Source organism: Pinus tabuliformis, chromosome 2_2 (assembly GCF_031772625.1).
Source record: "Pinus tabuliformis cultivar Carrire ecotype Pingquan chromosome 2_2, CPIR1, whole genome shotgun sequence".
NCBI lineage: Eukaryota > Viridiplantae > Streptophyta > Pinopsida > Pinales > Pinaceae > Pinus > Pinus tabuliformis.
The window spans coordinates 151254800-151282145 of record NC_142300.1 but is presented as its reverse complement, the minus strand read 5'-3'; the positions used below and the strand labels follow the sequence as shown (position 1 = coordinate 151282145).

At 43.0% G+C, this 27346-nt stretch overlaps 1 protein-coding gene across 2 annotated transcripts in view; it reads right to left on the bottom strand.

Annotated features, from left to right (window-relative positions):
- Nucleotides 1–5626: 5626 nt before the first annotated feature.
- The window catches only part of MRL1 (Pentatricopeptide repeat (PPR) superfamily protein), a 403655-nt gene continuing 381935 nt past the window's right edge, over nt 5627–27346 (bottom strand). For both annotated transcript variants that reach the window (XM_089404401.1, XM_089404402.1), the window contains exon 19: nt 5627–6282. In XM_089404401.1, the coding sequence (XP_089260527.1) occupies nt 5958–6282 (325 nt within the window). In that variant the 3' untranslated portion in view covers nt 5627–5957. The remainder of the gene's footprint in view (nt 6283–27346) is intronic.

The following is a 27346-nucleotide window of genomic DNA, read 5'->3' as shown; positions in this document are numbered from 1 at the left end:
CATTTCCCAAATTTGGTCCGACATCACTACCATATAACTTCTGAAAGTTAAGATCCTTGAGGTAGTCACAGGCTTGCAGTTTATCTTTCCACATTCGGAATCCAACTCCCTCTGTCTTCTACAAATGAGAGGGTTTGCACCTGTTAGACATAGGTGCCGGTATGAGAGGTCTATCATCCACAACCTTCGAGTAATGGTTTGGATCGATTTCACTCCTAGTGAATCTCAGCTTCATCAGATAGTTGTTGATCCTCTCATACTATGCCCGGGGTGATTTGCTTCAAGCCATAGAGGGCTTTCTACCACCTGCATACATGAGATTCCTGATCATGAATCTCAAACTCCTTGGGTTGTTCCAAACCTGTGGACCTGTGGCATGAGGGGAATGGTCCCCTTGTAAGATTTTCCTTCGATACATCTCAGACATGTACCTTCATGCTCTTCAGGCATCCCTGTCACCATCTGACTCACAGACTTCCAGTGCTGTGTCAATGGACATGGTTCACAGTGGACTTCCTACAACTTGATACAACCCAATACTCAAAAACATCTTTGAAAAATCTATTTTCAAGCACATAACTCTCCATCGATGAGTGCCATCTTGTAACCTTTGACTTCCATTGCTAACATGGACACTAGGTTCTTCTTGCGATCAAGTACATAAAAGAGATTCTGTAGATAAATCGAGTTATCCTCATTCAATTGAGGGGTAACATCCCTTGCACCCTTTTCGGGATAGGTGGTATCAGCTCCAAGTATAATCCCACAATTATCTATTCGATGAAGTGCCTGGGGTTCCTTGCTTTCTTTGAAGAGTTGACCATTTCTCCTTGATGAACTGTATTACTTGTCATTCCCTTGACCCTGGAATGATTTGTTTATCTTCATCAAGAGAAGTGTCTCTGCCATTCAGACACTCCTTCGCATAATGGCCGAACTTATTGTAACCAAGGCATCTGTCTTTCCTTCCACCCTTAGATCCAAACTTCCCAATGAAGTGATCTTTAGGTAGGCCATCAGAACCTTCCGCTACGCCATTCTGATAATATTCTCTGCTTCGACTTCACCCAGGGTGAATTTGAAGAGGGATGAGGAACCCATTGATCCTTTTATCTTGTCCCAACTGTCTTTGGTGATTGCTCTTTCACTCTTGCTTGGGCATTGTCTTCACCTCAGCTCTGATACCATGTTAATTTTAGGTATGTTCTATGCGAGAGCAATTTATTTAAATTTTCACAGTTAGCAATCACATTAGCATTAAAGTAAACTGTAGGTAGAACATAAATATAAATCGCAGAAGACAAGCCAAAACAAGAGGACACAAGATGTGGCGCTAGCCACGGACAAACCCCACAATGTGGGGAAACCCTTGATCAATTCTTCTTTTATGTGTTTCAAAGTTCAGCAGAGAAAGTGAGAGAGATAGTACATTTACAATAGACGTCAACACTTTGACTTTTGATATCTGCAGAGATCAGTTGAAGACATATTGCTTCACCTGATTCTCTAAGGTGACTCCTTCACCTATCATAGTGTTGCATCTCATCCATTTGCTGCACATTACCGTGTGACACCTTGCTGCACTGTCACATGTGTTGAACCTTGATGACCGAGTTGCTCCCATCTTCATGCTGCTCATCATGCTGCATCTTCCATGGTCTTATTCATCATCAAGCTGCCCATGCTCATGATCTCATTCATCATTATGTTGCCCATGCTCATATCATCATGCATCATTATGCTACCCATGCTCATATCATCATGCTGCTTATTATGCTGCCCATGATCTCATACATCATGTTGCCTTCCTTCAGAGACAGATGCTCCGTCTATTCCGGCCTTTTCGGCAGTTCCCAGTAGTTCCGTCTTTTTCAGCGGTTCCGGCCTTTCTGGCAGTTTCGACAGTTTCGACATTTTCGGCATTTCCAGGTTTTCTGGCTTTTCCGGTATTTTCGGCTTTTCCAGCATTTCCAACTTTTCCGGTAGTTCTGGCTTTTCCGGTAGTTCTTGCTTTTCCGGCAGTTCCGACTTTTCCAGCTTTTCTAGCTTTTCTGGTATTTCCAGCTTTTCTGACGTTTTTGGCATTTCCAGGGTTTCTGGCAATTTCGGCTTTTCCGGCAGTTCCAACTTTTCTGGCTTTTCCGGCTTTTCCGACAGTTCCAGCTTTTCCGGCTTTTCCGACTATTCCAGCTTTTCCGGCAGTTCCGGCGTTTCCTTAGGATCTCTCCTCCTACTAAAACCCAAAGACAAGTAGAGAGAGGAAGAGATCCAAGTGTGTGTAGAAATGACTTGAAGTCCTCTTCTGTTTATACTAAAACGTAGAGGTTGAATAGACATGACTGTTGGACTTCTGAGCCTCCATAGGTTGCTGGCCGACTTAACAATTTGTCCATAACATAAATAAATTCATAACTTCATAAATACTTATCGGAATCGGATGATCTTTAGATCAATCCTACACCTCTCAATGAAAGGGATCCAATAAAAATATCAGCTGCCATAAATAAGCTAACCCACATGGAGTTTGGCCCTAGTTGCCAATTTTAACACTTTGGGTATGGGTGCACAGTGATGGGTGAAACCGGAGAAAAACCCATGGCTCAAGGGAAATCTAGTATGCAAAAATTTTGGGGTAGAATTCATTGGGACGATGAGAGGTTGGCCCAGTTGAGGAGGGTGACAGACAAAACCTATCCTCACCCTTACAACAAAGACATTAGAGGTAAGCAGGCTGTGGGGGTGCAACCATCTACATCGTGTGGGGAAAGTCAACCAAATCAGGGCACTAGATCTCCTGAAAAGGAGCAGACAGGACAAAGACGATTAGAGGGTGAGACCAGGGGGCACTTTGTTGGTGGAGACCTAGCTTTAAATATCAGGAGCATGAGGAGGACGTTGAGCATGATGCTGAGAGCCCATAGGATGGTGAGGAGCACATTGATATACTTGGTGTGGCACAGGAGTCACCTTTATTAGAGATCTCTTTGATAGCCCCAGTTAACACCTTGGTGGAGAGGATAGAGCCTACTCCCCTAGAGCCATTTGTTGAGGGGGTGCCACCCATGGACAAGATGCCAAGAGTTGCTGAGGTATCTGGAGCCGTGACCAAATTTACGGGTGATAGATGCCCATAACAGTTCCATCAGTTTCAGGCCAACCTTCTAGCATTAAAAAGGAAGGTCGCGTTAATGCGAGAGACGATTATGCAGTAGAATGAGGAGCTAGAGGGCATGAGAACAGTTTGTGTCGAGTCCACGACCAAATTGACTCATGTTGGGGAGCAGTTGGATTCCCTACTGGTGTAGCTAGAGTGCACGTTGGAGTGTGAGAGCAACCCTCTTCGGGCATACATAGACGGGGTTGGCAACACTCTTAGGTTACTTTGGCCCATTCGACAGAGGGAGACAGAGCTACCTAGTCAGATTGTATGTATTGATCAGGACAGCGAGATGAGATGACTTGAGTTGCACATGGTGCAACACCCGCATGATGGGGTTGTTCTATATGTGGGAGTTTGTGCATTCGATCCCTCTCTTGGGGTTGGGTGGTGAGAGATTCTGAGTTGGTACCTGGTGGAGTGGACTACAGAGATGGTAGTGGACTTAAGTGGAGCTCAGCAAGTGTTTCCAAGCACTGGGGATGCTGGAAGCCCTGACTGGCATTGGGATCTGGGATGGACCACCTATCATTTCCCAAGTATACCGGTTGACTATGACCTAGAGGGTCTAGTTGACCTAGCAGTTGAGCGTGCACCTCCGCTAGGAGAGTTTCGGTCAGCACCAGTGGCCAACCAATTTTTGGGCAGAGTCCTTGGGTTGTCTTCATATGAAAATTGTACACGGGGTCTAGGGATGATCAACATACTCTGGTAGGAGTTTGCCGGAGGAGGTGGCATTGGCAGGCCACCAGACAGTGCCTTGTATGGAGTTGGGGATTCTTCACAATTGTGTGAGACACAGAGGATCAGAGCAGTGGTGGCATTGCTGTTGACACCTAGGGAGGTTCACTTCTTGGATCCCTTAGGGAGGACTTGGAACTGGGATATTACAATATCTTTGTTGAGAACAACTACTTTGTATCTTAGAGATTGATTGTTGACATCTAGGAGAATCTTGGAAGATGATATGTTACTTTTGTAACAAATATTAGTGCTTATGGGATACAAGCGCTAGGGTTCATTGGCTTGTGGGATGCAAGTGTTGAGTATTGTAACTTGTCGAATGCAAATTTGTTGATCTCTTTGATAGCCAGTGTGATGCAAATGGGAGATCTTGGGGATTCATAATTGATGTGATCTTGGCTTGTATGGCTTGTTGGAATGCCTTGCTTCAGCCTTCACCTTTCTATCACTAGTTAGGGTTTGCTGTGACTGTGGATGCCCTAGCTAGGGTTTTGGATACATCAGAGTCCTTGCTTGGAATGAGCTGAGTTATTGTATTTTATATTCAACATTGTGATAAATGAAGTGTACCATTTCTGTACTAAATTTGTGGTTGCAGATCTGATTTCTCTCACATATTGAACAAGTTTAATGGTTGTTTTAGTATTCTGAATTATAGAGGACAGCAGCACTGAATGCTATGTTGTTTCAGCATGCTTAATGAAACTTTCAGAGCTGATATGTCACTGTTATATTTCTGCTGTAATTGAAGTATGTTTCAGATGTGTATTGAGATAGATCTTGCCTTAAAGGCTGCTGAAATGATCTTTGCTCAAGTCTTCGCAGTGTCTACATTCTTGCGTTTGTATAGTAGTGTTGGGGAGATTTGATGTTTCTTGCAGTACTGTTAAAAGAAATTAGTTTGTGCAGTTATGCTTAAAACTCCATTAGGCATATCTGTGGCCTCATAGGAGTGACGTGGACATTTCAGATTGGGCACAGTTCTGAAATTTCAACAACCAATTAGTAGGAACTGCCCCAACTTCAGCAATTGTTGTATTCTTGAATTATTATTTATTTGTCTCCTAGCACATCTCTTCAAATAAGTCCAAGGTTGTTTGCAAACTATGTCACATAAAATTGTTGGGTTTGAATTCTCAATTTCCCTCTACTGCATCAAATAGTCTCTCGGTCCAACCATTTATTTAAGGAGCTGCTTGAAAATTAAATTTTCAGATATTTAGAAATGCTTTAATAATCCTTCTCTTTGACAATGGAGTAGATATTGAAGCTGGGATTTCAGGAGGCCTTTTATTTTAGGGAACATCCACTAGGCTAGACTATTGTTCATCAAGAGAGAGAAATGACATCATTAGCACTATCATCACGGTACTGACCTTGTTATGATTTTGACATTAACTTCTGTCTCAACAAATGTTGTAGAAAAGATTCATGTGTAAGAAACATGGACACTCTTGATTTCTTGATTTATTGGTGTTTGGATTCTAGCATCAACTTCTCTGTCTGAACAAGAAGTTTGTAGAAAAAGCTTCAGCTCTAACTCACACACGGACCCTCTCTCTTGATTTCTTTAATTTATTGGTATGTTAGATACAATGTAATTGTAAAAAATAGTTCACACTAACTCTTTAATAGTGATATGTAACTCTAGGTCAACCCTCAGGTGGAACTCATTAATTTAGTGTAGATGAAGCAAATGCACAATATAGAAAGTGCTAGATTCCATTCTCAATTTAAATACCTTTGACATAAATCTTCCTGTATGATACAAAATTGGTATCCACAGTAAACAAAGCTATGCTTAACATAAAGATTACAGCTAGCTTGTTGCCAATACTTGGGAAGTCTAATTAGGACTACAAGATTCTGCCTTGGCTAGTCACCGTCATCATATATTTCAAGGTACAATTTCCTTCAGTGATTTCCTTGAAAAATAAATGGAGGATGGAATATGAACAAAAACTGGTTTCATTGACAAAGACTCAGAAAGGCACAAGTAATAGTAAAGTAAAAACATCCTGAAATGTGTCGAAAGAACAAGCACATGGATAACCTTTCAAAGGTTCTGCTTATTTCGGTCTTCCCAAGGCCTGTTTATTAGACTTCTATGGTCTAAATTCTTTGCAATCAATGAACCTGTGCTGTCATCAATAGAAAGGTCTTCTGTCCGAATCATGCGCTGTTGGTCAACAATACCTTTGTGCAGATGTGACTTTGGGAAGCTTAGGTTCCTCCCTGGGAACATAGAGCTTGGTAAATAAGATTTGGGTCTAAGCCAATGCCTTATGACCCTTCCACTAATTCGAATTTTCCCATATGTCTCATTCCCTTGATATGGTAGATTCAACCTCCTTAACAAAGACGCTACTGCTTGTCCTGCCCTGTTAACAGAAACCTCAAAATATCAAAATAACTAAGATAATAACAACACCATGAAAATCAGAAGGAACTTTTATCATTCTGAAACTAAATCATTCATGATGTAATATATTCAAATCAAGTAGAAGGGAATGCCAGTATTCTTTTGTTACCTCCAATGTTTATATAGGTGGTTGTCAAAAGCAGTTTGGCTAGGTAAACCCAGGGATATCCGCCTTGAAAATTAAGAATATTCCCTAACATTCAAGATATGTGTTTCTAATAACTGAATATTCAGGAAACAAATCTATAGGTCCAGTATGTTCATTGTGAGATATGAACTACAACCAAGCCAAAAATGTAACAGGTTAAAAAGGAGGGTTGAGTCAGCCTTAAACTATGATGCGAATCAATTACACATAATTAAAACTGACCTAAGAATTCCTCCTAGTTGTTGCAAGAACCACGTTGACCAGTTGACTAGTAGGAGATCAGATATATGAACTACAACCATGTGTTATTCCCACTTAGCAAGGTTGCTAAGTGAAATATCAATTTTGACCACTTTTGCTAATTTTTGGACAGCAACGTAGGCAAAGTGGGTTGAGGGGCCCAACTTGCAATTTTGAGTTGAAGGCTCCAACATAGGAAGAAGGGGAAAATCGATTTGATGGTGGATGGTGGGGGCCACCCAAAAGAGGAATATGCTTCCCTTGGCTAGTACGCTTTCTTGGAGGGAAGAGATAGAGGGAAATTGATGGATGGGACTGACATGGGGGAATTGGAGGCCCAACAACTAAAATAGGAGCACTCATCATTTGCTCATCTTTGATCATTTGACATTCACTCATTGACTAGCATGCTTGAGTTGTGGGCCAAGTTTGCATGCGTTGTTGAGCACACAAGATTTTCATGCGAGAATCTCACCCTACCGTTGGTGGGCTTCGAGTGCCAACCCAAGGAGGTGATCTGCACTACATCTAGACCTGTCCGGGAGTTTGGCATAGCATTTTGTGGGGGTTTCCAGCAGGATTGGGCGCAGAAAAGGAAATACGCTCCACCTAGAGGAGATGATTTCTGAGCAGCGAATTCTTGGGGCTTTATGGGGGTGATTGGAGCCATGAATTTCTGGAGTTTGGAGTGATAGTGGAGTACGAATTTGGAGGGGATTCCCTGTGCACAGGAGTTCATCATCAGTCACTGCATGGGCATGCATAGAGGGCATTCATACCACATGTGGGAGCGTGCAAGAAGGAGGAATTGAGGGTTGAGGCTTGTGGGGTAATCCCAAAGGGGGAATTGCGGAGCATTGCAGCAATTTTGGGGGCCTTCAGTGGTGATATTTTACCTAGAGGCTGGAGGGGTGAGTGGAAATTGGGCTGAATTTTAGAGGTCAGCATTTCACTAAACCCTTTCTGAGTTTTGGTGAGTTATTGGCAGAGAGACTAAGCTTAATTTCCCAGAATTTTCTGAGCATCGGAGGAGGACCTAGCACCATTTCTTGCAGCCAGCAGTGCAATTTTCCGGGGCTAGGGTAGAGCTTTTGTGGTGGACAGCTCCTAGTGGTTGAGCAGCTGATTTCATCACCTGGATCTTGTTAGCTTGCCTTGGGCAAGATCAGGTGTATACATTCCGATCTCGTATTGTTCCCCTTGTTTATCATAATAAAATGGCTTAGTTCTGTGCAGACTTTGGAGTTTTTTTTGGGTGTCTAATATTGTGTGTAAGTTTATGTGTGTTTTTGCTATGCATGCTTTGTTTATTGCTATAAATTTTCCTTAGGGATATTATAGTGGTATCATAGCTCATAGTCTTGGCTCAGCCTGTGGGAGCAACTATCATTCTAGGACACCAGAGGATAAGCAAAACATCACTTACAGAAGGCAAAGGTATAGAAGCAGAGAAAGGAAATGACAAATTACTCTTGATCCAGTAACAGTTGAACCAGAGGTTGAGAGGCCAGACATGGGGGATAATGAGGGAGATAAGATGAGTAAAGAAGAGTTTTCTCAACATCTTTTGAAGGCCATCAATGATTTGTCTAAGGGCATTGATGAACTGAGGCAGTAAAACTGCAGTAACAATAATGGTAAGGGGATTCAGGGAGAAATTCATCTAGGTGAAGGCTCAGGTACTTCACACCACCATGCAACAAATCCACCCAACGTACCTCTTGATTCTAGCACACCACCCAGGTCAACCATTCCCACATTTATAGCATCAGGTCCTAGAGGGCCGCAAGGGCAAGAGGAGATTCCCATGAGGTCTATTTTGTGCAGTATCAGTTGTATGGGCCTAATTTCAGAGAGGCGATCACCTTCAGGGACTTTTGTCAGCTTAAGGGTAACAATAGGAATAGGGGACAGAGTGGAGGAGGCTATACACATGGCACTGATCTACAACGCACCATGGGGAGGTTATTTCTCCCAACTTTTGATGGCTTGCGTAAGAGCTCAGCCAGGGCATGGGTTGAGAAGTTGGATGTCTACTTTTAGCTCAACCAGATGACGGAGGCAAGAGGCAATCAAAATTGCCACACTGCACTTAGAGGGGGAAGCCCATGATTGGCAGTTCCATGGGTTGACCACTATCAGACATGCGGGAATTACGACCTATGAGGATTTCACCTGGAGGGTACTAGAGCGTTTCGAGAGAAGAGATCCATAGGAGCACTTTGGAGAGCTGACATGACTCAAGCAGACTGGGAGTGCTGAGGCCTATATCTCTGAGTTTCTGAGATTGTCAGTGATGGTGCCAGATTTATCAGAGGCCAGGAGGGTCTTTATGTTTTTGGAGGGGCTAGCAGAGCCATTGAGGGGCTTGGTGAGGTCCAACAAGCCCACCACTTTGCAGGACACAGTTGGTAGAGCCTGGGACTTGTAGGATGCTCTGCCTAGGACTAGGACGTAGATACCCCCTAGACTCGTGTTTCAGCAGAGGGGGAGAGACACTAGGGCCCTACCACAGAGAGACACCCAAGGGCGTGGACAGTTGGATGATGAGGCTAGGAGGGACCTCCGTTGGAGGAAGTTGTGCTTCACCTGCCAGGTGTTGTGGGCATCAATGTACCAAGGGCAAGGCCCACTTCATATAGGTTTTTTCTGATAGTGAGCTGGAGAATGATGTGGAGCAGGAGGTATATGTGGGAGATGATGGTCCGCCTATGGCGGGAGTTGGAGGCAGGGGCCCACCACCACCCACACCAGGGGGAGCACCTTTCTTGCCAGCAGCAGGAGTCATCACTTCACTTCAAGAAGTGTCGAAGTACCTCACTTAGAGGATCAGGGGCACGGTGTAGGGGCAACGTGTTTCAGTACTCGTGGACAGTGGAGCTACCCACAATGTCGTAGATGCCCAAATGGTGGAGAGGAGGGGCATATGCACAGAGTCCTTTAAGGGGTTCTCGGTCTTGGTACCAGGAGACCGTACCATGTTGTGCACCAGATACGTCCTCGGGATGACAGTAGTGATGGTGAACTACTCCATGACCGACCAATTTTTTGTGGTTGATGTTCCTAATACCAACATAGTGCTTGGTGTGCAGTGGTTATACTCGGGCGTGTTACAACTGATTGGCATAAGCTAGAGATGGAGTTCATGGGGCCTGACAGGAATATGGTCTTATTGAGAGGCATGCATTCATATCCTCCACAGACAGTGTCAGCACACATGATGGAAGCAGATTTGAGACATGGTGATATAGAGTGGCCAATGTAGCTGAGGATATTGGATGCAGGGGGTAAGCCCCAACCACCACACCCGGATGTGCAGGCTATTCTAGATAGGTACCCAATAGTGTATGGGGACAATCCACCAAGACGACCCCCTAATAGGGGGTTTGAGCACACGATTGAGCTTAAACCAGGAGTACAGGCAGTGATTACGACCCACTACCAACATCCCAAGGCTTATCAGAATGAGATTGAGAGGGCCATTCACGAGTTTTTGGCATTGGGCATCTTAGGCCAAGTTTTAGCCCTTTTGCTTCATTAGTTGTCCTGGTGAAGAAGAAAGATGGAACACTGAGGATGTGCATTGATTATCCGGCCCTCATTAAGAAGATGTTGAAATACTGGTATCCCAATCCCTGGATTAACGAGTTGATGGATGAGATTAGAGGAGCTAAGTACTTCTCTAAGATAGACCTGCGTTCGGCGTACCACTAGATCAGGGTTCGTGAGTAGGACATCCCCAAGACAACATTTCACTGCCATTATGGGCATTTTGAGCTTTTGGTGATGCCCTTTGGGCTAACCAATGCACCAGCCACATTACAGTCCTGCATGAACTATGTTTTTCGTGGGAAGCTGAGGCGTTATGTCCTTGTTTTCTTCAACGACATATTGATCTATAACGAGACATGGGAGGAGCACTTGTAGCATATAGAGGAGGTGCTCAAGATCTTGGAGGGGCAGTGGTTCTATGCTAAGTTGTCCATGTGTGAGTTCGGGTTAACAGAGATGCTTTATTTAGGGCACATCATTGGGGAGGATGGCGTAAGGGTGCATGAGGAGAAGATTTGAACCGTCCGAGATTCGCCAGTGCCTCGGAATATGATCGAGTTGAGGGCTTTTATGGGTATATGCACTTATTACAGGAAGTTGGTGAAGGGCTTCTCACAATTAGTAGCCCCCCTCACTGATTTGATCAAGAAGGGGGCCTTCGCATGGATAGACAAGGCACAAGCAACATTTGAGCAGCTCAAGGAGGTGATGAGCAGTTGCCTGGAATTGGCACTTCCTGATTTCACCAAGTCATTCACATTGGAGTGTGACGTGTCAGGTGAAGGCATCGAAGTAGTACTGTCACATGGTGGACATCCCATTGCTCTTGAGAGTAGAAAGCTCCGTCTGCATGAGAGGTTCTACTCGATTTATCACAAGGAGATTTGGCTATTACGCATGCCTTGGGCAAATTTCGACAGTACTTGGTGGGCAATAGGTTTAGAGTGAAGACTGATCACAACAGTCTTCGCCATTTTCTGGGGCAGAAGGGCTTCAACGATAGACAATGGAAGTGAGTCAGCAGGATCCATGCCTATGATTTTGACATAGAGTACGTCAAGGGCAAGCACAACGTGGTGGTAGATGTGTTATATAGGAGGCCCAACGACACTTTCACTCATGAGAATTTTCCATGACTGGAAAACACAACTACTGGTGGAGTACTCCAAGGATCGTCAGGCGTGAGAGATCTTGGAGGGTACCTATGGGGATGAGCACTACCATGTGATGGCAGATGTTATTTATTACAAGGGGCGCATCTATTTAGTTCCCGGTTCACAGTTGAGGAAGAAAATCCTCCATGCAACCCATGATTCACCATTGTCAGGACACCAGGGGTTCCTGAAGACTTACAGGACAATCAGGGAGCACTTCTCATGGAAGGGCCTCAAGGGGGACATGCCGAGGCATGTACAGGAATGCGAGGCCTGCTAGAGGAACCAGGGGTGTGAAATTTTATCTATTGTAGCCATTGGAAATTATTCTTCTAACTGGAAATTTAATTATGTAGTTTATTTTCTACGACAAACAACGAATAAAATCACGACTGCAATTTTCACCATAAAAATATTGCGGAAAATAAAATACTAGAAACTGAGAAATTCTAGCACACACATAAGAATTTTGACACAGTTATTTTTGGACAATCGTCCCCGAAAAAACCCAACTTAGAAAAGCAGGTACAACAAATGAAGGTTTTATTATTAATATTCAGCAACAATTATGAGTACAATAATTTAGATCCCCAACTAGCAATCTAATCTGCAGAAAATACTAGCAAAAATATCGTGAGAATTTTCTCTCACCCTACAACTATTTTCTACCTCCGAAATTGCCTCCCTAGCCTCCGCGCTGAGCTCCCTGCATCACCCTCTACGCAGAGCTTACGCTGACCCTCTGCAAATTTCAATCTTCCTTCCTTGCCTCTTTCGGGGACTGGGAATCTTCCTCCTAGAATACTGTTGCCCTCCTCTTCCACCTGCTACTCACCCTCTGGCTCTATCTTCTCTGCTGCTAATGAGAAAATTGAACTGCCTGGGCAACTAAGTATCTGCATTGGTGTCTTCTCCATCACCACATCGACTTCCTCTTATAATCAACTATTGGAGCACCAACATCCAAAATTAAAACTTAATCAATGGCTAGGATCATCTCTGGATTGATCTATGTGAGTTTCTAGATCATTCATGCTTTGACTTAATTAATATTGATTAATTAACCATATTCCCTAAGTTTAGACTTAGGAAATATTTAAAATCCTAATAATCTAATTAAGTCATTTCTAGGCAGAATTTCCAGAAACGATTTCTGGGTTTTGTAGATCTCATGTATTCTAGCCTTTCCACCAAATTTCATGATTAGAACACATCTAATGCTACAAAAAACTAACACTCCCTCTTAGCGAGGAATGTGTTCTAGTGCTACTGCACACCCTGTCTTTGCATCATCTCCTACCACACTGTTGATGTCTGGCCATACTTCCCACCAACCATTATGCAACTCTAATATACGCAGTGTCTAAGTTGCTGCTGACACTGGCAACACTGCATCTGCACTGCAACTCCCTCTCATTTGTTCTTGTTGCAACTGCAACATCTGCAACTCAAAACATCCAAAATAGCTTATCCCTGCTACTGAAACGAGTTCTCCACCATACCCATTTGTTCTCTAAAATAGACGAACTTAGCTCTCCCTAGAGCTTTCGTGAGTATATTTGCAACCTTCTTTTCTGTGGGAACATACTATAGTTGGACTGCTCCACGTTGTTCACAATCTCTGATGAAGTGACACTGAATATCGATGTGCTTCGACCTGTCATGAAACATTGGTTTTCAGAGTGCTTTATGCAACTCTAATTATCACAATAGCCATTTGTCGCCTCCATCCTTTTCCTGAACAAGATCACTGGCAGCTTCCGAAGCCATATAGCTTCACACGTAGCTGTGTTGGCTGCCATATACTCTGCTTCTGCAGAGCTCCATGCTACTGACCTCTGCTTCCTACTACACCAAGAAACCATCCTTGATCCAACACTGAAGCAGTATCCAGAGGTACTTTTCCTGTCCACTGAATTGTCTGCCCAATCTGCATTTGTGTACCCACAAAGTCTGATGTCATTCCCTCGAGTATATTTCAACCCATACTCGACTGTGTCGCGAATATACCTCTGAATATGCCTCTCTGCTACCCAATGTACCCTCTTTGGTTCTACCATGAACTAACTAAGGGTATTGATTGTGAAGCAAATATCTGGCCTAGTATTGAATAAATACATGAGAGACCCAATGAGCTGTCTCTAGTATATACAAGGTGGGTCGACATATTTGTCATATGATGCATCTATATTCTTCCAGTTGGTAATCATGGGCGTAGACATGGGTCTGCAATCCTCCATTCTGAACCTCTTCAGAATCTCTGTAGTGTATCTTGTTTGCCCAAGGAAGATCTCCCCATCCTTCTGCCACACACCCCATCAAATTCTGCTGCCAGGTTCCTCTTACAGTCCTCTATGAGCTCTGATGATCCTATCAAAAAGAGATCATCCACATACAAAACTAGAATGAGTAGCTTACGCTCTACCATCAAATAGTAAAGGTTGGGATCTGCGTCACTCTTGAGTCTTGATGAACCCCATCTGCTGCAAGTAGCTGTCAATTCTACCATACCATGCCCTGCGAGCCTGCTTGAGTCCGTATGGAGCTTTCTTCAATCTACACACATGAGTGTGCCTCTCATGAGTCTCAAATTCCTTTGGTTGTTCTATGTACACTTCTTCCTCTATCACACCGTTCAAGAAGGTTGTCTTGACGTCCTGGTGAATCTACCATCCCATCTGAGTTGCCAGAGATATAATTGACCGGATAGAACTGTATCTGGAAACTGGGGCGAAGGTCTACTCATAATCTATCCCGTACTTTTGTGCATACCACTTTTCCATAAACCTAGCCTTGCACATTTCCACACTGTCGTCTACCGCATATTTGATCTTATAGATCCATATAGAACCTACAACTGATTGTCTTCTGGCCTTAGCACTACCTCCCAAACATCATTTGTCCTAATAGAGTTATACTCTTCTATCGTGTCATCTACCCACACCTGACGCTGTGCAACCTCCCGAAAGCTAGAAGGTTCTGCAACCTGAGCCACCAATGCTTGGTACCTGTCAGGGTGTCTGCGTTGTCTTTTTCTCATCCTAGGAGTTCCAATAAACCCATCTGCATCTCTCAATGTTTGATGAACCTCTCTGTTGGCTCAACCACTAGTCGTGGGAGGTTTTGCCAACTCCTCCTCATCCTGTCTCTGCTGCTCCATCTGCTAAGAACTCCCCAGATTTCTTGCACCTGAGGAAATACTAGTGTTGGTCACAGTACTCGATCCTTGTGACTGTCCTCGTGCCTGTACCACTGGCTGCCCTTGCTGCTGGACCAAAGGAGGTTTTGCTAACTGATTTTGATCACTTGTAGACATCTTAGGAGATCTCTTGAAAGCTTGGTCCTCCATGAACTTCACGCCTCGCCTTACTACTATCTTCCTATTGCTAGGAATGTAGATTCTGTATGTCTTTGAGGTTTCATTGTACCCAACGAAGAACCCCTTCTCTGTAGTCTGATCCAGTTTGGTCCGTTTATCATCTGGCATGTGGCAATAAGCAATGCTGCCAAAAATTTTGAAGTGGTCAACTTCTGGCTTCTTCCTTGTCAAGACTCCTTCTGGCGTTTTCTTCCCCAATGCTTTATGAGGAGTCTTGTTTTGAATATACACTGCCGTGTTACATGCTTCTGCCCATAAAAATATGGGTAGATCCTGGTCATATAACATAGCCTTTGCAACTCCAACAATAGTTTTGTTTTTCCGCTTCGCTACACCATTTTGTTATGGATTATATGGAGCTGTCCATTCTCTCTTGATGCCTTCCTTTGCACAGAAATTTGTGAAGTCTTTATCAATATATTCTCCACCATTATCTGAGAGAAGCACCTTGATCTTCTTCCCTGTCGCATTCTCCACGAGAGTTTTAAACTATTTGAAACAATCAAAGACTTCATCCTTGGTCTTCAAGAAGTAGATCCAGGTTTTCCTGGAATGGTCATCAATAAAGGTGATGAAATATTTGGCACTGCTGAGAGCTCTAGTGGATATCAGGCCGCAAATATCTAAGTGTATGAGTCCTAACATGCCATCATCTCTGCTGTCACATCTTGGAAATGTTGCCTTAGCATACTTCCCAAGTACACATCCTCTGCACAAATCATCGTGTTTTATGCCATGTTCTGGAACCCCTGTTACCGTTTCTTTGAGCATCTTGAGTGCTCCATGGTGTAGATGTCCGATTCTCCTGTGCCATAACTGATTCAACTCCTTCCCACTGCTACTGTCACTGCCTATTAGTGCCATTGGAGAATTGATTTGTAACCGGTACAATTTGTTACTTTGAACTCCGATTTGTCTTATCTTTTTCCAGCTCGAGTGTTTGACATACACTTTCTTCTCTACGAAGTGAATATCATACCCCTTATCCTGTATTTGGGATACTGAAATCAGGTTCATATCCAATCTTGGCACATGCAATACATCTGTAGTGCTGGTGCTTTCTCTTGACTCCCTCTCAAAATCTATGGTACCTCTCCCTATTGAAGTACATTTCGTTATGTTTCCCATAGTAATCTGGAAGTCCATCTGCTCCTCTTTGTAGCTAGAGAAATATTCTCTAACCCCTATCATGTGAGTTGATGCTCCACTGTCTATATACCAGAGTCCCTGTGAGCTGATCCTACTAAGCAAGCAAACTCATCCTCCAATCTAGAAGACAAATTGGAAGTCTCCTGAATGTTACTTTTGTGCAAAATAATTTATATTGCTTCCTCTTTTACCCCTTGACATTGTCTCTGCTCTAGCAAACTACTGCAAAAGCCCCTCTGTGTCCAGCTAGAGATCTGCTCAACAAGAAAATTTGAGCTGCTCCCTCTGCCTCTGGAATCACTTGGTTTGGAAGAATCGAATTTTTCTGTCCCTCTTAAAAAAATTGGTCTTCCTCAAGCAATTCGGCCCCCTAGAAAAAAAATGTGCTGCTCCTTAGGAATTTCAACCTGTTGCTGACATTGAACAACAAAATTCCTTCTTTTCGCTTTTGAGATCTCTAGCTGATTAATTGCGCTCTGATACCATGTGAAATTTTATCTATTGCAGCGACTGAAAATTATCTTTCTAACTGAAAATTTAATTATGTAATTTATTTGCTACAGGAAACAACGAATACAATCACAGTTGCAATTTTCACCATAAAAATACTATAGAAAATAAAATACTGGAAACTGAGAAATTCTAACGCACACATAAGAATTTTGACAGTTATTATTGGACAATCGTCTTCGGAAAAACCCAACTTGGGAAAACGGTGCAGCAGATGAGGGTTTTATTATTAATCTTCAGCAACAATTCTCAGTGCAATAATTTAGATGCCCAACTAACAATCTAATCTGAGGAAAATGCTGGCAAAAATATTGTGAGAATTTTCTCTCACCCCACAACTATTTTTTGCCTCCGAAATTGCCTCCCTAGCCTCCACGTTGAGCTCCCTACGTCACCCTCTGCGCAAAGATTACTCTGGTACTCTGCAAATTCTGGCCTTCCTTCCTTTGCCTCTTCTGGGGACTGGAAATATTCCTCCCAGAATACTGCTGCCCTCGTCTTCCCCCTGCTACTCACCCTCTGGCTCTATCTTCTCTGCTGAGCTGCTACTACTGAGAAAATTGAACTCCCTGGGCAACGGAGTATCTGCACCGGTGTGTTCTCCATCACCACATCGACTTCCTCTTATAATCCACTGTTGGAGCACCAATGACCAAGATTAAAACTTAATCAATGGCTAGGATTATCTCTGGATCGATCCATGTGAGTTTCTAGGTCATTTACGCCTTGACTTAATTAACACTGATTAATTAACCATATTCTCTAAGTTTAAACATAGGAAATATTTTAAAAACTAGCTAATAATCTAATTAAGCCATTTCTAGGCGGCATTTCCAGAAACAATTTATGGGTTTTGGAGATCTCACGTATTCTAGGCTCTCCACCAAATTTCATGGCTATAACACATCTAATGCTACAAAAAACTAACAAGGGGGAGTTGACTCATCCGGCAGGGTTATTGCAGCCACTCCCTATTCTAGAGGGGAAGTGGGAGAGCATCTTCATGGTCTTCATCACAGGACTTCCCATGGCACAGGGTCGTGATTGCATCTATGTGGTGGTGGCAATGTTTTAAAACTCCGTCTCCGACTCTAACTCGCTATCGACTCGACCGGTTTGATTTCAATGACTTGGTCGTTGTAAAAAATACATTAAATATTTATTTTTTTATAAAAAAACATAATTTTAAAGATTTTCATTCATGTTTCCAAACACAAATCTTTAGATTATAGATAGAAGACAACATATGATCAAAGTAGGCTCATGAATATATCCATTATATCAAAATGGCACCCTGTGCACTCTCCAATACATACATGATGATGATATAGAGATCAAAACAAAAACACATAACCAAGGAGGCTAGAAATGGCCTCTACAACAAAAGTAAATTGTGAAACATCACTAGTCACCACTGACCAGTACTACTGGCTACTACTAGAGGAGCCAACATCATCTGGCTCAACCTCTGAATTAGAGTCAGACAGGGAAACCCATGGCTCCTCCTCATCATCATCTCCAACTGCAACTGTAGAAGTGGTAGCACTAGTAGGTTGTGCAGCAGCTGCACGCTGAGATAGATGAGATATGCACTTTCGTTGTGGCTGAGCAGAGGAATCACCTGCAACTAGAGGACTTGGGGCTGGGCCTGAGGCTGGTACAAGTGGATCTGCATTCAACGAAACATTTTGTTCAAGTGATGCCACCGTTTGTAAATCCAAATCAAGTTCCTCATCAGAATCAAACTCTGTTGGATGACTCTCCACTACCCAATCTGATGTTGGATCAATATCTTCCAACACAATGGGATCTGAATCAGGTTTTTTGTTCAGCAATTGGTTGCGTCTGAGCCAGAGGTTGTATTGGACATAGACTAGATCATTTAACCATTTTTTATCCAAACGGTTTCTCTTCTTCGTGTGAATCCTCTCAAAGACAAACCAATCGCGCTCACACCTAGTAGCACTGCAAGTTTGACACAAAATACGAATTGCAAACTTCTGCAATTGAGGACAATGGCTACCAAAAGCCTCCCACCATTGTGTTGCAAAATAAGTATTAGGAATTTGAAAAATGAAATTTTTGTTTACCTGGCTCATTTTCTTCCCTTGCAATCATTGCTAGGTTCTTCCCAAAGGTACCTGTGGTTTTTTTGAAGGTTGTGATCTGTCGATGTATCTCCAACTGATCCCACTCCAATGGGATCATGCAATCAATGCAGTCAATCAATCCATCTCTAACCTCCCCACTCAAAGCTCCTTGTCATTTGAGCTTTATAATGATATCGTGGGTTCATAAAATACCCAGCTGCATGTATAGGGTGATGGAGTTGATTGTTCCATCTTTCATCAATGATTGCCACATGGGCCCATACTTAGCCACTTTATCCTTGTCTGCCCTCTTTATTTGCTCCTTTGCTTGATCCATAGCTTCATAAATGAAGCCCATAGCCAATCTTTCCCCATCCACCAACCGCAACACCTTAACTAGCGGCTCAGCAACCTTCACAATCTCTGCTGCCTTTCTGCAAAATATTTCTTCATTAACATTCTTTTTCAATTCCTTGGCTTCCTGTTTGAGAGGCCACTAGCTTTGATTCCATTCATCACTGGAAAATATGCAAGTTTCTATGTTGTGAAAGCATAGATTGAAATGTCAAAAAATGAGTAGAAAATCCAGTGATGGCAGGCCTAAAAATATTTTTGCCCCCTGTGTGTCTCCTCATAAGGCTCAAAATCCATGAATGATTGTAGATAAATTTTGTTATACTTTTTGCATGATCTACAGTGTTTTTGACCCAATCTAATTTGCCAATATCCTCAAGCATGAAGTCTATGCAATGTGCAGCATATGGGGTCCAAAAGATGGTATTGTGTTTTTCCCAATGTTTTAAAACTTCGACTCGGACTCCGACTCGGCCGAGGGTCGACTCCGACTCCGACTCCGACTCGGTATCAACTCGGCCGGATCGATTTCAATGACTCGGTCGTTGTAAAAAATAAATTAAATATTTATTTTTTATAAAAACACATAATTTTAAAGATTTTCATTCATGTTTCCAAACACATAGCGTTAGAATATAGATAGAAGACAACATATGATCAAAGTAGGTTCATGAATAGATCCATTATATTAAAATGGCACCCAGTGCACTGTCCAATACATACACGATGATGATATAGAGATCAAAACAAAAACACATAACCAAGGAGGCTTGAATGGCCTCTACAACAAAAGTCTGTGACCATACTACTGGCTACTGCTAGAGTTGCCAAAACGGGAGCGAAAACGGGAGTGGGAGCGACATTTTCGGAAGCTCCCGGTTTGGGAGCGAAACCCGGAGGAGTTCGACAACCAATGTCACTAACATCAAGGTACATAGAGGGATTGGTGCTCTTGATTAAATACGAGTTCCATACCCTAATACATGACAAAATTCAATGCAAACATTGCAATCCCCCAATCCTGAAATCCTGAAAAACCGATAAGTCTGCTGAATTTTGAATGAAATATAAAATTCTACTTTCTCCATATGAAATCCAATGAGGCTGGAACCACTCTCAAACATCTTGAGTCATTTCATGGTAATGTTAAAAATTTAAGTAAAAGGATGAAAATGAAGATTAAGGAGAATGTCACTTTTACTTTAAGAATTTAACATTACCACGAATAGCATAGCCTTAGTAGGGCAATATGATCAAATACTAGGGTTTGGGAGAGGGGGGAATGGACCCCAAAGACCAGCAAACTAATTCATAAAACACATTGGAGTCCAAACCAATCAGCAAACACTTCAAAATTTCATTAAAAAAATGACAAATCGCTGTTTTGATGGGGTTACGGGCCGCTGGTTATGACTTGGCCGAGTTAATACAGAAACGGCCGAGTTGGCCAAGTCATGGCTGACTCGGCCGAGTCAGCCATGACTCGGCCAAACGAATCGTTTCCTCCACCGAGTCACATTTCTAGGCATTGAAACGGATCAACTCAACCGTTTCCATTTCGAATCAGCCGAATTTTAAAAATAGGGTTTTTCCTCTAACAGTTTACCAGCGAGAACATAGTTAGAGGCATTATCTATGATGACTTGAACAACATTAGCCACCCCCACCTCCTCGACAACCTCATCCAATAGCTGAAACAACAATTTGTCCATCTTTCACCCTATCAGATGCATCGACTAATTTTAGAAACATGGTTCCTTGTGGGCAGAAGATAAGAAAGTTTATGATGGTACGGTTCCTTTGATCAGTCCATCTATCTGACATGATGGTACATCCTGTTCTTTCCCATGAGTTTTTGAAATCTTTCAAATAATCATTAATGGAGGAAATTTCTTTCTACAAACGATACCCCCTTATCTCATGCATAGTAGGGCCTTTGAAGCCTTTTTCAGCAGCAAATATGGCATTAAACATAGGCTCATAATATGGTGAATGGGAATCATTGAAGGGGATATCAACATCATACCAACAAATGGGCTGCAAAGTTATACTAGCGTCAGGACCATGTGCATCTGATGGAGGAGGGTGTGACAGTGAAATAACTTTAAATATTCATATCACCCTTCTTTTTCATTTTACCCTTACCCTTTTCTTGAATAGACTCCAAAGAGGGAGGAACATATCGGAAGGGTTGGATGCATCAGTACAAGGGATAGAAGAAGAACCCTCAAAATCAAAATGGGGGTTGGTAGCCATCATTTTTTGTATACTCCTTTTCCTCTCAATTTCAGCCTCTATTTCTTTTTGCCTAGCCTTTTCTTCTTTAAACTTCTCAAAGCTATTTAACAACTCCTTCCTAATCTCCCCAATTTGTGGTGATTCACATGGAGTAATTTGGCCTCTAATCCCTGCCAAGAGTTGTTTCAGCGTATTAATGCCCCCAAGACCATCCTTAATTTTTCTATGGAAAAATTTGCAATGCATTTGACTATCAGCTATATCAACATATGCCCAAGCAACATCTTTCACTCTAGGTGCCATTTTTGACTTGGAAATGAAAGGAAAAAAAATCTGAAAATGAAAACAAAAAAATAGCATTACTTCAATGTTCATTTCTTTCACAAAAAACACTTTTTTCAATTTCCAGATTTGCACTAAAAAATAAATAAGCCAAAATGGATTTTTAGAAGTGAAAAAAAATACCTCTAGGCACAAACTGCCTCCTCAAAGTTGCTCCAACAAACCAACTCCCCAATGATGCTCCAATGGCTACCCAAGAAGCTCCTCACTCCTGCTCCAATGCTTGCCCAAGACTCCTCACTGTTGCTCCAAAAGCAAGCTCTGCAACTCTTCACAAACTCCTCACAAATTCTCACTCAAATGCAATGAGACGGCTGTGAGGAAATGAGAGGGGTTGGGTAGGTTTTATAGGGTTCGGGAGAGGGAAATGGACCCCAAAGAAACCCAAGGCACATTAGAATGGGCTTTGAGGTCCCCAAAAATCCAAGTTAAAAAAAAAAGTTGCATTACGGCCACTCCCACTAAGCTGGCCGAGTTGGCTCGGACTCGGCCAAGTCAGTAACCAACTTGATCGGCTCGGTAACAACCCGGCCGACCAAACCGAGCTGGCCACTGAGTCGACCCGGTCATGCAATGACTCAGTCTGACTCAGCCGTTTACAAGTCGATTCGGCCGATTTTTAAAACAGTGGGTGGTGGACAAGTTGACAAAGTATGCCCATTTCTTTGCTATCCCTTCCAGGTACTTTGCTTCTCACGTTGTAGAGTTGTTCTTTAGGGAGGTTTTCCGGTTGGATGGTCTTCCCAAGACCATAGTGAGTGATAGGGATAGCCGCTTCATGGGAGCTTTCTGGTAGGAGCTCTTCAAGTTGGTGGGCACAAAGCTTACACCTAGCACCAACTACCACCCCCAAACCGACGGATAGACCAAGATTGCTAATAAATCGCTGGAGGGTTATTTGCGGAAATATGTGAAAGGGCAACAATGAGCATGGACAAGATGGCTACACTTGGGGGAGTATTGCTACAATACTACCTACCACATGTCCATCGGTATGTCACCTTTCTGCGCTTTGTATGGATATGATGCTTTATCTTTCGCTGACATTGTTTTTGGAGACAGTCGGGTCCCAAGCGCCAAAGATTGGATATAGGAGAGCCAGAGCATTATTAAGGCTCTCAAAGATAACTTGCAGACAACCCAGAACCAATAGAAGATGTATGCAGATAGGCATAGGGTTGAGAGACACTTCGAGGTGGGGGATCCAGTCTTCTTGCGCCTTCAGCCTTATAGACAGTCCATGCTGAAACAATAGGGCGCTGGGAAGCTACAACCACGCTTTTATGGCCCATACCGAGTGACCAGGAGGGTTGGCGAGGTGGCATACGAGTTAGAGCTTCTGCCTGGGAGTAAGGTGCATAACGTCTTCCACGTTTTGTGCCTCAAGGAGGTACTTGGACAGCATGTGACAACCACCGTGGAGTTGCCCCCGCTGTATGATGATGGGCATCTAGTTTTGGAGCCTGAGGCTATTTTGGAGAGCAGGGAGAGGAGATTTAGGAGCAGAGTCATCAAGGTCCCTGCCAGAAGTGGATGCCAATGGAGGACCCTACCATAAGAGGATGCTACCTGGGAAGGTGAGCAAATTTTACAACATCCAACATTCCAGTTGCTTGGGGACAAGCAACATCTTGGCAGGGAGGACTGTGATATTCCCACTTAGCAAGGTTGCTAAGCGAAATATCAATTTTGACCAATTTTGCTAATTTTTGGATAGCAACTTAGGTAAAGTGAGTTGAGGGGCCCCACTTGCAATTTTTAAGGTGAAAGAAGACTCCAACATAGGAAGAAGAGGAAAGTCGGATTGATAGTGGACGGTGGGGGCCATCCCAAAGAGGAATACGCTCCCCTTGGCTAGTACACTTTCTTGGTGGGAAAATAGAGGGAAATCGATCGATGGGACCCGCATGGGGGAATTGGAGGCCCGACGACTAAAATAGGAGGAGCACTCATCATTTGCTCATCTTTGATCATTTGACATTCACTCATTGACTAGCACGCTTGAATTGAGGGCCATATCTGCATGTGTTGTTGAGCACGCGATATTTTCATGCGAAAATCTCACCCTACCTTCAGTGGACTTCGAGTGCCAGCACAAGGAGGTGATTTGCACTACATTTGGAGTTGTTCGAGAGTTTGGCATAGCATTTCATGGGGGTTTCCAGTAGGATTGGGCATAGAAAAGGAAATACGCTCCACCTGGAGGAGTTGATTTTGGAGCAGGGAATTCTTGGGGCTTTCCGAGGGTGATTGGAGCCACAAATTGCTAGAGGTTGGAGTGATAGTGGAGTACGAATTTCGCGGGGATTTCCTGTGTAAAGGAGTTCATCGTTAGTAACCGTGTGGGTTTGTACAGAGGGCATTCGTACCAAACGTGGGAGGAGGAATTGAGAGCTGAGGCTTGTGGGGTAATCCCGGAGGGGAAATTGCTGAGTATTGCAACAATTTTGGGGGCCTTCAGTAGTGATATTTTCAGGTGGGTCAATATACCCAACAACTAGACGGGTTAGTGGAAATTGGGCCGAATTTCGGAGGTCAGCATTTGGCCAAATCCTTTCTGGGTTTTGGTGGGTTATTGGCGAAGAGATCGAGGTTCATTTCCCAGAATTTTCTGACCACCGGAGGAGGACCTAGCAACCATTTCTTGCAACCAGCAGTGCAATTTTGTGGGGCCATCACAGAGCTTTTGTGGGGGACAGTTCCTAGTGGTTAAGCAACTGATTTCATCACCTGGATCTTGTTAGATTGCCTTGGGCAAGCCCAGGTGCACACATTCCAATCTCATATTGTTCCCCTTGTTTATCATAATAAAATGGCTCAATTTTGTACAAACTTTGGAGTTTTTCTGGGTGTCTAATATTGTGTGTAAATTTATGTGTGTTTTTGCTATGTATGCTTTGTTTATTACTGTAAATTTTCCTTAGGGATATTACAAACCAAGCCAATAATATAATAGGTTAAGGAGGGTAAAGTAAACCTTAAAATATGATGTGAATCGATTACATATAATGAAAACTGACCTAAGAATTCCTCCTAGTTGTTGCAAGAATCACATTGACCAGTTGACTAGTTGAAGGAGGTCAGCTTGGTTGAGTCAGCCTTAAAATAGAATACAAGCGAAGTGCATGTAATGAAAACTGACCAAAGAACTCCTAGATGTTACAAGGACCACATTGACCAATTGACAAGTAGATGGAAGTCAACTTCATTATATGATTTGCAGACTGAACCAAGTTTAACACTTTGACTAAATGGGGACTATACATAGGGACTATTACCCACCAAAATGGATAACCTCTCGAGTGTCTTCTTCATTGCCACATCAGCCTCCTCTTATAATCCACTGTTGGAGCACCGAAAACCAAGATTAAAACTTAATCAATGGCTAGGATCATCTCTAGATCGATCCATGTGAGTTTCTAGAAGATCCTGACCTTGGCTTAATTAATTCTAATTAATTAACCATATTCCCTAAGTTTAGAGTTAGGAAATATTTAAAAACTTGTTAATAATCTAATTAAGTCATTTCTAGGCGAAATTTCCAAAAACGATTTATGGGTTTTCGAGATCTCATTTATTCTAGCCTCTCCATGAAATTTCAAGGCTAGAACACATCCGATGTTACAAAAACTAACACTTCCTCTTAGCGAGGAATGTGTTCTAGTGCTATTGTATACCCTGTAGCAACACGCTGTCTCTGCATCATCTCCCCTCACGCTATTGATGTCTGGCCATATTGCCCACCAACCACTACGCAACTTTGATATATGCTGCAGCCTACATTTGTGCTCCTGCTAACACTGCTATACTATTGCCAACACTGCATCTGCACTGCAACTCCCTCTCATTTGTTGCTGCCGCAACTGCATCATCCGCAACTGAAAAGCATCCAAAACACAGAATCAACTATGATCAGTATAATGCATCTGTCACCCGACTCTCTGACTGCTGCTAGTATCTGCACTGTCACTGAAGAATCTGCAATGTTGTTGACTCTGCACTATGTCAACTGCATTTCTGCAAACTCTGAACTGCGCTCCCCAACATCTAACTGCCACTAGTCTCTGCAACTGTCACTCTAGTATCTCACTGCATCAACTATCACTGATACATCCTGCTACTGAAAACTGTGGGCCCCGGTAGCAAGGTATTGATCCATGATCCTGCCCATCTATAGCGCTCTGGGGCTACAACACCGAATCTCCCTAGCTCACTCCTAGAGGTATGTCAACAAACATGGTGAAGTCTTCCTCCAGCCTGGAGGATAGCCTATCGATCTCTACTGAAGCTGCATGTTGGTCTTGCTTCTCCTCCTTGTCCTTCTTCCTAAGAGGACATTAGGCATTATAGTGACCAAGCTCACCACATATGAAGCACTTGACCTATGAAAGGTGCTTATTCTTTCTCGGCTCCCCCTGTCCCTAACTGGGATCCTTCGATGCGAGGGCACCATTATCCTCCTCCTTCACACCCTTCAATTTGTTGTTGTTGCCACTGATGGAGCTCTTCAATAAAGCTCGTCTCAACTCCTCCTGTTGCAAACCGGCCCACATCTTGTCCAACCTTGGCAAGGTATCTATGCCTAAGATACTCTGGATGAATACTTGCCACTCCTCTAAGACACTGTTGAGTGCCAATCGCACTAGCTCCATGGGTTGAGGTGCTGCCCCAACAACTACAAACTGGTCCTGGACCTCCTAAATCCTGGTGAGGAAGGGGTCTATGCCTTCCCCCTCTGCATCCTGACGTACTTCAGCTTCTCCTATAGGTACATCTTCAATTGCTCAGAAGTACCCTAGAATAGCATAGAGAGGGCATCCCACATCTCTTTGGCAGTGCCGGCTCTATGTGGAACAACATGATCCTGGACTCTATCTAGCATTAATCGTTTCGCTCGTGCCATCTCCTTTCTGTACTCCTTCAGCTGATCTGCATCTTGGGGAATTGCTACCACTACATCAATATACATCTTCAGGACAAACTCATCTAGAAGGAAGGACATCGTTGCCTTCCAAATGACATCGTTGGAAGCCCCATCCACCCTGTCCTGATCGCGAAGCCCAACAGTGGTCATCTCAACAAAGTGTCGAAAATCTCCTCTTTCCTTCCGTTCAACCGCTGCTCTGTTATTTGCACTCTCTTCTGGAGTGAGAAGATCTGTTCATAACGACTGTTGATATACAAGGAAAAATTGAACTTCTTGAGACTAGAAGTTCCCTAAGGAAAATTTTCCCTTAGTGTGTGCTCTTCCTCCTTCCACCCGATGTTGGTTCTACTCTAAAAAACTGCGCAAAACCACTGCATCCAGCTAGAGATCTACTCCACGAAAATACTGAGTTGCTCCCTCTGCCTCTGGAATCTCTCGATTTAGAGAGATTGAATTTTTCTACCCCTCACTCGGAAAAATCGAATCTCCTCAAGTAACTCGGCCTCTTGGAAAAGTGACTGCGCTGCTCTTGGGAATTTTGATCTGTTGCCCACACTGAACAATGAAATTCCTTCTCTCTTCACCTCTGAGCTCTCCGGCTGATCAACTGCGTTCTGATACCATGTGAAAATTCCGAAAATCGAAATCCTATTGCAACAAATGGAAATTATTCTCCTAATTGTTAATTTTATTTAACAATTTATTTGTTGTTTGCTACAACAAATATTGAATAAATCACACTGCAATCTACACAAATAAAAATGCGGAAGAATAAACACTGGAAGAAATGCTAGCACAAACAAACATAAAAATTACACAACTATTTTTGGAAAAATGTTGTCGAAAAAACCCAACTTGGGAAAACCGGTGTAGCAGCTGTGGCTTTTATTATTAAATAGCAGTAAATAATCTGAGTTCAATCTGGATGCCAAATATTGGG